Source organism: Musca domestica, unplaced genomic scaffold, assembly GCF_030504385.1.
Source record: "Musca domestica strain aabys unplaced genomic scaffold, Musca_domestica.polishedcontigs.V.1.1 9, whole genome shotgun sequence".
Taxonomy (NCBI): Eukaryota; Metazoa; Arthropoda; class Insecta; order Diptera; family Muscidae; genus Musca; species Musca domestica.
The window spans coordinates 7,474,427-7,486,097 of NW_026712435.1; the positions used below are offsets into that span (position 1 = coordinate 7,474,427).

Below are 11,671 nucleotides of genomic sequence, written 5' to 3' on the forward strand. Positions count from 1 at the left end.
TTTTACATTCGAAATTTGTTCAAATTGACAGATTTTTAATTAAATTCGAAATCAATATATCAATGTTTGGAGCCGATGTGCCCAAACGAGTCCGACGAGGCCGACAAGACCGATGCCACAGCTAACTGTTACTCTCCACACTTGCTGTTGTCGAACGCGTTACGCGAGATCATTTAGAGGCCACTACGCCCATTGCACAGATTTAGATGTTGATCATTAAATGAAGGAATGACTTGTTGAAAAGCGGATAGCAAATGGAAATGATTTTCAAAACAAAAAATAATAAACTTATTACAACCACAACGATAAGCATATGACAACTTATCTTCAATGGAATCGAATTGTACCAATTAAAAATTCCAAACTACAGACACACTACTAGTCTTGGAAAATGGCTGCCTTATTTGGTAGTCTTGTTGCCAATAAGAGAATATCGGAACTATAGTAAAAAAATGTCTTTTCGAACTGTCGATTTTGGAATGAAGATCAGTCAGAAGCATTGCATACAGAAAAAGTCACAGTGTGGTAGGGTTTATGAGCTGGTGGCACCATTGGACCGTACCGACGCTGTAAATCCTAACGTAACTGTGAATAGTAAGCGATACGGTGGGATAATGTTCCCCTTTTTTGTTCAAAATGCAAGAGCTTGACTTGCATGACATGTAGTTATGAACCCTGTACACAGGGTTTCCAAGGGACCATTTCTCCCTTTCCTGGGGATAAAAATCGAGTGTACAATCTACTCGTGTTGAAATGTGATAAGATAATTATTGAATATAGGATGGCGAATGGACTTCGGAGGTGCTCGGATATTCAAGTATACGATTCAGTTGATGGTCAGAAATTTGAGTAAAGGCTAGAAGGTGAACGACTCGTGGACAATCGGGAACTATGATGACGGCTACTCGGAGGTGGGCATTATAGGGAATTACAATGCTTGTGTACGGCGTTCAGGGTTATGATGATTTGCAGGTTATTGGGAACATCGTCGGTTGTCGACGGGTTGAATGTTACCAGGGAAAACGAGATTGAGAGATCAGGAATTATGATGCTTGGGTTCATCGTTCGGAATTGTGGATGGAATTGACGATTTGAAAGTGATTGGGAACATCGTCGGTTGTCGACGGGTTGAATGTTACCAGGGAAAACGAGATTGATGCTCTTTGTGATGTCGGGGTTTGGGTTTGGATACTTGGACTTATTGAGATTCGTTCCGGTTTGGCAGCTCACTGAATGAAAGGAGGTTCGGCAGCCAATGAGAATGACAAAAAAGTGACATGTCAAATTCCACGCAAACCGTCATCCATCACGAATTTCGTAAGTATCCGAAATTTGCCAAGTTTAAGAACAAATTTTTAACTTATATCGACCAAAATTAAATCGTGCGGAATCTTCCGAGTTTTCCACTAAGATTTTTTCTTAATTTCCATTCAAAAAGCCATTCCGTAACAGTTCCACACAAAATTCAACGTCAAACGAGTTAAAACGCGTTAAGTTCGTCCAAACTTTTAATACCCCACCACCATTATAAAATTGAAATAATCAGGATTGAATAATGGGTCCACTTTCATTTTTGGCGGTGAAATCGAAAGTCTTCAAAATGCCGTAAAGTCAATGCTAAAATGGTTGTTAACTGTGTGTCAAATACGAAATAAGAAAAGTCAATGTAAAAGGTATCAGTCTATTTTCCCGGCAGACATATACCCTCAGCTATGCCTGTTTATTAAAATATATTTTAACTTACTTATGCAAAATTTGGAGAAAATCGGATATACAGGATGAGATAAAAAAACTGCAACAAAGTCAAACGCCATAATTTTTACATTTTTATACCCTCCACCATAGTATGGAGGGTATATAAGTTTGTCATTCCGTTTGTAATACCTCGAAATATACATTTTAGACCCCACAAAGTGCATAAATTCTTGATCAGCATAAAATAAAAAGCACAATAAAAAGCATAATCTATCCGTCTGTGGAAATCACCCACGCTTCCGAACGAAATGAAGAAGATTGATAAAATTTTACTCAAATGTATATTATGTCTGCTGGGCTTTTGGTATTGAAAATGAGCCATGTAAGTCGACGTTTTGGTATAGCCCCTATAAAACGGTACGTGCCGATATTCGGTATTTTGATGATTTTAACGACATTATTCACCGGAATCGTTTCAAATTTGGCATTTGAAGTTCGTAATTATTACTACAGCCTATGACAGAAAGGTATCTGTGCAGGTTCACATTTTGGTATAGCCCCCATATAATAGTACCTGCCTATATTGATGATTTTAGCTACATTATTCACCGATTTTTTTTAGTTTCGTCGTCGTTTAGACCCTAATATGACGGCTACATTTGGTACTTTTAAGATTTCAACAGAATTTTTAACGGATTTTATTTCTTTAAAAATTGCCAAACTCTTTCTAAATGGTGGAGGGTATTCAAAGTTCGGCCCGGCCGAACTTACATCTTTGTTACTTGTATTTTTTTAATTTTATTGAATGAAAGCAAAAAATGTCGCAAATAGTATCAAATTTTAGAATAAGTTTAGATTTGTTCGAATTAATCACCTTTGGCACGAATTATGGCCCCCAAATTGCCAATGAAACAACACACGCTGCCCGAATGGTGCTCTTGCTTGATGAAGCAAGGAACCTCAATTTGTAACCATTCTAGGGTGGCGCGTGCTAAGTGCGATGGTGCTGAGTCCTGTTGGAATGTCCAAGGTCTGCGGCCAAAATGTTTGCGTGCCCAAGGCTTTAATACACCCTCGAGAATATTTTCGAGATAATATTCGGCATTTATTTTGATGCCAGGTCGATTAATACGAGCGGAGAGCAACTTTCGGCTGTTATGGCGGCCCACACCATCACCATGGCCTCGCTTGAGTTCTGGTAGCCAACCGAAGATGCACATTATCAGCTGACCTCGTTGGCAAGTAAACACGATCATTTTGTTTGTTTACAAACTACTGGACAACGAATGTTTTCTCATCGGAAAAAACCAAATTCGGCAGTTCGGAGACGGAGGCAGGATTCGAGTGCGACTATGGCATCCCTTTATGAAATGTCACAAAATATGCCACGCGCAAACTTCAAGCTGCTTAGTAACCACACCCATGGTACAATATGGAGCTTCTTAAAACTTAAAACAGAAGTACAGCCCTGAGGCTATGTCCGCTTAATGTCACAAAAAATTACATGGCAGAAGAATCCAGGTAGATGCATCAACGCTTGGGAGCATTGATATGTCAAAAAAAATTTAAATGTTTTTACAAATAGAAGTAGATTTTTATATGTTTTCTTATACTACGTCATTCGGAGGCTATTATAATTTGCGTTTTTCAACAATTTTTACAAATTTAAATAATTTTTCATTCAAAAATTTCAATTCCAAACTTGGTTTGACAGTTCATTGTCCCTGCAGCTGTGTCGACGCGTCTACCTTTATTCTTCTACCATGGAAAATTATATGCAACAAGTTATTTTCATTTATTTGATATTTTGCCTTATTTTTAAAACGAGTTAAATATCGCGAAAGATGAATAAAATACTTGGATTTTCTTTGAAAAATAAAACACAAAATTGGCAGAAATCGGCACACTCGGAAAAATGTTGTACCCAGCTGGTAGCTCTACCTTACCTCTTTATTGTACAATGCCCACACCTTTATATTGTTGCCGGTGTTGAGCTGAGACTGGTCCCATAAAAATTCAACACATTTATGATACATTTGACAATGGTACAATGATGACAATATAGGCTAATTTTGAAGATATTGTATAGTATATCGTATAGCTGTCTACCGTTTTGGCTTTTTATGTCCGAATTGCTATCAAAACAATGAAAAAATCAAACAACTTAGTGCATTGATTTTGAATAAATAATTGAAAACCGCGAAAACTAAATGAAAGGACTAAATTTCTTTTCAAAATCATATTCTATATAACTCTAAATGTAGATTTTTTCGATGTATACGTTGCAATAAGCATTTGGAAAACATCCGAATTTGAATATTTTCTGAACAATTTTGATATTATTAAACAGAATACACACACATAAACAAATAATGTTGACATATTATGCCAAGAAAATAAAAAAATTAAAATCATATGGTATCATAGTCCTAGCTTGATTTTATTGGTCCCTGCATTTGACCTAGTTCCTTTGAAGAAAAATATAACTCTTAATCGGGGCAATCTGTCTAGTGTAAACGTCGGGTTAGCCAACATTTGGCACATGGTAGAAGAATATAGGTAGACGCGTCGACACAGCTGCTGGGACAATGAACTGTCAAACCAATTTTGGAATTGAAAATGTTGAATGAAAGATTACTTAAATTTGTAAAAATTGTTGAAAAATGCGAATAATAATAGACTCCGACTGTAGTAGTATAAGAAAACATATAAAAATCTACTTATATTTAAAGAAACATTTAAATTTTTTTTGACATATTAATGCTCTCAAGCGTTGATACATTCTTCTGCCATGATTTGGCATCAGCTGGTTTTTGCTACATTTAGTCGCCGAGTGCATACGTAACGCAAAGCAATACACAACGCCACTGAGCTTTCAATAATCGACTGCAAAGCTTTAAAGCTTCTTGCTGTCATCATTTCCACGAAGTATCGACAATGGTGGTTGTTTTATAAGGCCTATTACATATACGTAACGGTATATTCTATGGTGTTTGTGCGTCCGTGTGTGTGTGCATTCTATTATTCACGTGCAGTTGGCCACTTTGTACGCAAAAACCAGGAAGGTAAGACCAAGCAAAAGTATAATTCGCCGATTTATCGATTTAACAACGACACCTTCATTGCATCAGGGGGGTTTGTCTTCGCATTACCCCACAAGGGACGTTATTAAGTAATTTTCGTGAAAGGAAACGAAAACCACAAAAGTTTACGAAAGCAAAAATGTTACTGCCGCAACAAACTCAGCCAGGATGTTTGGAACGTTTGGTGAATATCCTAAAGTCTCCAATTCGACCGAAACACATTCGCCTTTCGGCCGTGCTAATTTGCATTAATCAATTTGTAAGTGTTTGGATCCTTGAGTTTTACTCGTATGCGGATTTCTGTGATTGACCCTCAATTTCAGTTCATTGCCATCATCCTGCTGTTCATTGTCATCCTGGCCTACATCCATATCGAGGAGGCCAATTCCAGGGCCATTGCCGACATGGAAGACCAGCGGGACAATGCCTACTACAGCTTGTCCGACCTGATTTTGAATCGTCTCCGTTTCCATTTGGCCAGCGACGTTACCATGACGTCACGCGTTCTGGCTTCCATTCTCGTTTGCTGCTCCTCGGTGTATCTGCTGAGTGCTGTTGGACTTCTGATTGGCATCTACAAGAGTCGCGAGGAATTCGTGCTGTTGTGGTTGGTGTTACAGTTCTTCTTCTTTGTGGCAGGATGTGTTTTTACGTTTTGGGTATCGGGCTCTGAATTTGTCGAACACACCATTGGAAAGGTCTGTTTCTGTAAGTTGTTCCCTTTGGCGAAGGCTACTAAACAAACGTCATTTCCGATTGCTAATATTCGTTTTGTTTTGTTTCTTTTGGAGTTTAGTCTTGATGTCGGCCGCTGTACTCTTGAGTGATGCCTCCATGTGGTACATCATTTACAATTACTACCACAGCATACGGCTAATGAATAAACTACGGGAGATAGCGACTGTGGCCATACCATGTCCTCCACCCGGATCTGTAAGTATTTCGTTGTGGTCAACCCTGTAAAGGTACTGTGAGCCTCTACTCCCTCTTCTTGTATCCAGGTGCCGTTCCATTTCCGTCGCGAAAATATGTATTTGGGCAGCAATGGCTACAAGCACATTCTGTCCGATGCCCCCGATGGCAATTATTGATTCGTGCCTGTGTGCCACGAAACCCCCCAGCTGTAAATTACGACATGACTAAGATTAATTTCAATTAACATTGAGGGCACAGTGTTTGTTAATTTGAGAGGGTTGCCAACGTTGTGCAAATCGATGCGATGCGAGCGTACTCAAATTGGCAGTTCTAACGAATGGCAACGAATTGTATCCGGAAATTGAAATATGGTGTGATATTTGAATTAAGTCAACTTAAAGATATTACCTTTAGTTAGTTATAGTTGATTGTAAGCGAGTATATAACAACTACAGAACACACATACACACACACGTATATATAACAACAATGTACCCACACACAGCCAGGCATGTTATCCTGATGTCTGAGTATCCCCCCCCCCCCCACACACACACACCCAACAGAAGAACTCTGTTTGAAACCAACAAAGTCAGAAGCAAAGTCCCCTTTGCTTCCTTTGAACGCCGACGATCCAGTAGAATTGTAGCGAACGCACTTGATGACACAGAGATGTACATCCAAATGCGATTGGACTACAAAACAAAATATCAGAAAAATATACAATATATCTAATTATACCAATTATTCTACTACTCTTAATAAAATCTAAGCAAATACATATGATTGGGTATCATTGCGAGGATAGATTACTTTTTATGACGTAAAAGGTTATCTCAATACTATGCATTAATTGATATTTTACGGCAACTATTATTATGGGTGAAACTAGCTACGTAAAACACAAAAATATTTGTTATACAAATATAATTTTGTTCTACATAACACAGGGAGATTTTGTTTCTAAAGCTCTTCAAACAAAATTGGTGAAATATTAATTTTTTGACTCTTTAAGAAATCTGACGATTTTTTGGTCTGTTCCAGAAATACAAGAATGTAAAAGTTTTCACAACGATAACCGATTTCTCTTTATGATATTGAAGAAAATTGCAAAGTTATTGGATTTTTCCAGATACATGAAAAGAGCATTGTACAATAATAAGAGGTAGAATCAAGCTATATTATAAGGGACCTACTACCTACCTACACGAAGAACCGTACAAAAAATCTCACTTTTATCAGTATGGTAATATATTTCGAAGAGGCCGGCTATTATTTTTTATACCCCATATGGCTACAGAGGATGTATATCATTTGATACGGCCAAAACGTGCCCCACCGAAATAACAGGTTTAGACAATAAGTCCGAATCGAAATATTTCTACTAACGAAAGATTTGCTGTGAAGATGGGATTATCGGCTCACTGCTTCTGATACCTCACTCACAAAGGCGTAAAAATTGTGAATATTTATATCTTTCATAAAATGCGAAATAAGCATCTGATTCCTTCTGAACATCGCACATTCCAATATTTATACTACCAAAAGATCTGGTGTGAAGATGATAGATATCGGCCCTCCCGCTTTGTACCTTCCCACAAAATGTCACAATTTTTAAAACTTATACCTCTCATAGCAAGTCAACGGTTCTTTCCAAACTTAATATGTCATAATATTTTTTCAACGAGAGATCTGATGTAAATGTGATACCTTCCCACAAAGTTAAACTAACTTCAGACTGCTGTCATTTCTGAGCCACTCGTCCGACAGCTGTTAACATTATTCCAGTGACAGCTCATTATATTGTTTACAAGCATACAAAAGCATTTTAGTGAGAATTTTCCAGAAAAAAAGTTATTCGTCATGGAGCGTAGTGTAGCCCGACGTAGGAAGTGGACAGAGGACAGAAGAAAACAGCAACATCAGCAGAAATGGTTCGAAGTAAAGAAGCAACTTGATCGAAACCAGCGTCCCAGTGGCCGAAAAATGGCTCGTGAGATGAACATATCGCAATATTCCATTCGGCAAATATTGAAAAATGAGTTCCGGGTAAAGCCATTGAAATTCTAAAAAGTGCAAGAACTTACACCGCAACAGAAAGAAAATAGACTCAAAGGAGCTAAAGAGTTGCTTCGCTTGGCCGAAAGTGGTGAACTGCCGAATTTGGTTTTCTCCGATGAGAAAACATTGGTTGTCCAGTAGTTTGTAAACAAACAAAATTATCGTGTTTATTTCCCAAAGAGGTCAGCTGAAAATGTATAACAGCCGATGATCGCTCTCCGCTCGTATTAATCGACCGTGGCATCAAAATAAATGCCGAATATTATCGCGAAAATATTCTGGAGGGTGTATTAAAGTCTTGGGTAGGCAAACATTTTGGCCACCAAAATCTCCGGATACTAATCCGTTGGACTATTGCGTGTGACGGTTTCATTGGCCGTTTGAAGGCCATAATTCGTGCCAAAGATGACCAATTCGAACAAATCTAAAGTTATTCTAAAATTTGATGCTATTTCCGACATTTGCTTTCATTCAATAAAATTTAAAAAAAATGTAAAAATTTTGGAGTTTGACTTTGTTGCACTTTTTTATCTCACCCTGTAACTGTGTGCCTTTCTTTAAATTTTGCACATGCAAATATTTTCTTCAGTATTAGATGATGAAGTGGTATACTTCGAACTGCCTCAAGCATATGGCAACATTTACAAGAATTTTACAAATATGATACGTTTGTCGTCAAAACCGAATGATACTTTTAAACTAGTTTTTATATTCAATAAAAAAGTAAGTAAGGTAGAATTGCTTCGTACAACTACAAAACAATAAATACATGCACAAATAGTCTGTCCCAGAACCTACAATTTTTTTCGATATCATAAGGGGAAAATCAATTATCGTTGAATGAGAAGAGAAAACCAACCGAACGGTTAGGCTGTTGATTCAATTCTAGTTTTATTTCAAAAATATTTTCCTTACGTACTACTGAAACTAATCTAACTTAACCTAGTCGCAGCCACACAATTGTTCTTATCTATTCTAATATTGAATGGAGAACATGGCAGGGCTGCTTTACATTTCATTCAAGTGATCTTGTGCATCTACTGAGCGCATCGATATCTGTGCGTGTGGGTCATAACCTTTATTATCTGACACATTATCGTATGCGTCAGCGCACAAGATCACCGAATTGTTCACATGTGGTATTTTATGGCGGCTGGGAAATATGTAATTTTTGAATATTGATTGTTTATTGCTAGTTTTTCCCAGCGCCTCAACCGCACTCAAAAGTATGTACAAAGTATTTTGTACATTCTCCCGGGCGGCTTAAATGCGTATATTTTAGTGGACTGTATTAGAAATTAAATGGGTGTAGAACAGGACTGTATAAAAAATATTTAGATTTAAAACTAATTATACTATACTATATAAATTATCCTAGGTGACCGCTTGCAGGAAACGGCTCCACTTTCCTATCCAGCCTCTCTTGCCGATACCACCACCTTTATCTGCCGGCTTCATTTTCCATACTACCGAATTAATAGTCCATCGATGCAGACCGCCATCATTCACGTCGGAAAGGATTACCATTGGCTCCATGGTACGCTCTGCTTTGTCGTCTTCCTTTCTTAAGGTTATTGGTGGTTTGTGGTGGTGGTAATACACTTCCGGAACCAGAGACATTTCTTTGGCTTTTTCTACTTCATCGATGCATTCTTTTCCTGCTAATTTACCACATTCGTCGACACTTTTTGAACCTTCTGTGCGTGGCGACTTTTCTTCTTTTTCCTCTTCTGCAATAAGACTATTTATTACTTCTCTTACAAAACGGTCGTCCTCATTGCATCGATTGGTTTTTACTAAATTGAGAGGTTCCTTCCGAAATGGTTTTCTATATGTCAGCGCTGACACGACACCAGAACGTTTTTCTTCTTCCCGTTCCTCAAAATGAGGACTTGCCGGCGGGAAGCACTTCACAATATTTCCTTCTAAACATCGAATCTGTTTTAGATTAACAGCATTATCTCCCTTTCTTACACTTGCTAGTTGCTTGGACAGGTCATCTTTCTCAGCATCCAAGACTCGTCGCGCTCTTTCCGAGCTAGCCAATTTTTCATTGACTTTCTTTAACTTCGTTTTTAGATGTCGCACTTGATCATTCTGAACTCGATGTTTTTCTTCGAATTGTTCATCTTTGGCCCGCAGGTTTTCTTCAGATTTGGCGAGCAGATAATTTTCGCGGGCCTTCGCATTTCTCAATATCGTTTCACTTTTTTCCATTTCGATTATTATTTGAGAACGCAATTCGATTGCTTGTCCCTGCAGAGATTGTAAATTATTTTCATAGGCTTGCATTTGTTCGTGCCAAACCATCTTCCAATTCTCTGTCGTAATCTTCCTTTGTTTCGACATAGTTAAGTTGTCTGTTTTCTTCCTCTTGCTCTTCCCAAGTTAAATGGTCATAGTATCCATCGTGATGGAGGTTTCATCGAATCATCGATTTCTTCATCGATGTCCAAGTCTGTGTAATTGCGACTCCGGGTTGCTAAAAGCTTCATTGCCGATAACATACACATATCCACATCACAGGGTAATGTCTTCATATGGGTTGGAAGGTATTCTGGGTGTACCCTCAAGTACCGTCTTAACTGGTAAAATGTATTTTCTACCAGTACCTTCCAAGCCGCGACGTGTTTCACCTTTTCAAAGGCTGACGTCGACGTTAACAACCGGAAATAGTCTGCCAAAGTGGTGATATCTTCTTCCACTTTTTTATTCATTTTTAATTTAAATGTTTTAGATGGGACTATTTGTCCTCTTTTCAAAACTTTTTTATAGTGCCTTCTTGGCTTTTTTCGATTTTTTGATTTTTTCAGTTGGGACTTTGATGTCCTCTTTTCCAAAATTGTATATTTTTATGTGGGACTGTTGTTGTCCTCTTTTTGTTATGTTTTTTTTTTAGTTTGCCCCGTGGGTCTTCTTTTTATATTTTTAAATTTTGCCTTTATGGCTCTTTATAATTTTATCCCTCAACGGATTTTTATTTGTAGCTATTCTCCTCTTTTTTGAAGAACAGCTACTTCTGCTTGTAGTGAGTCTCTTACCACTGGTGGGGGAAAACTCCTACTATTTTCTTTTTGTGGTCGCTAATTCGTTTCACTTTGACAAAAGTGAAGGCTCGATTGACCAATGAATGAGAAAAGAAAACCAACCGAACGGTTTGGCTGTTGATTCAATTCTAGTTTTATTTTAAAAATATTTTCCTTACGTACTACTGAAACTAATCTAACTTAACCTAGTCGCAGCCACACAATTGTTCTTATCAATTCTAATATTGAATGGAGAACATTGCAGGGCTGCTTTACATTTCATTATCTGACACATTATCGTATGCGTCAGCACACAAGATCACCGAATTGTTCACATGTGGTATTTTATGGCCGCTGGGAAATATGTAATTTTTGAATCATCGTAGTAAAAACTTTTACATTCTTGAAGTTCTGGAATAGATAAAAAATTGGTAGAATTCGCGCACACTTACAAAAATTTGTAATCAGCTGGTAGCACTACCTTACATTTTTATTGTACCGTGTTTGAAAATTTCTACGTTCGACGTATTTCGGTAAAATTCATATGTTTTCATATATTTAACTCTTTTGGTGAACAACACAACATTAACCCCCATTTTCAGGATTAAATGCTCTTACGACCGGATTTATTTTAAATTCCCTGCCGAATCTACATACTAACGGATTGCATTACAGAACCAGTGGTACAATTTTGCATTTAAACAAAATATCCTTTCGCCTTCTGTAACATATCTACATATCTATATCTAAGTATACAGGTAGTCGCATCGAAACAGCTGCTGGGACAATGAACTGTCAAACCGATTTTGGAATTGAAAATCTTGAATAAAAAAATTTTAAAATTTTTAAAAATTGTTAAAAAAAATACATATCATTACAACCTACTATTGG

At 37.5% G+C, this 11,671-nt stretch overlaps 1 protein-coding gene across 2 annotated transcripts; it reads left to right on the forward strand.

Moving 5' to 3' along the window:
* The first annotated feature begins 4,618 nt into the window (after window positions 1-4,618).
* On the forward strand, window positions 4,619-6,474 carry LOC101892614 (hypothetical protein). 2 transcript variants are annotated; one of them, XM_059131740.1, is made up of 5 exons: window positions 4,619-4,759; window positions 4,827-5,037; window positions 5,102-5,486; window positions 5,575-5,711; window positions 5,780-6,474. In XM_059131740.1, exons 2-5 carry the CDS (start codon window positions 4,918-4,920, stop codon window positions 5,867-5,869), a joined length of 732 nt encoding a protein of 243 aa, XP_058987723.1. In that variant the 5' UTR covers window positions 4,619-4,759; window positions 4,827-4,917; the 3' UTR covers window positions 5,870-6,474. The 2 variants fall into 2 exon arrangements, with proteins under 2 accessions (XP_058987723.1, XP_005181395.1); XM_005181338.4 differs by having other exon boundaries at window positions 4,692-5,037.
* The last annotated feature ends 5,197 nt before the right edge of the window (window positions 6,475-11,671 follow it).

Coding starts and splice junctions, on each gene's coding strand:
- LOC101892614 (XM_059131740.1), top strand. CDS start 4,918: ATGTTACTGCCGCAACAAACTCAGCCAGGATGTTTGGAACGTTTGGTG. Junction 5,038..5,101: donor TAATTTGCATTAATCAATTT/GTAAGTGTTTGG, acceptor CCTCAATTTCAG/TTCATTGCCATCATCCTGCT. Junction 5,712..5,779: donor CATGTCCTCCACCCGGATCT/GTAAGTATTTCG, acceptor TCTTGTATCCAG/GTGCCGTTCCATTTCCGTCG.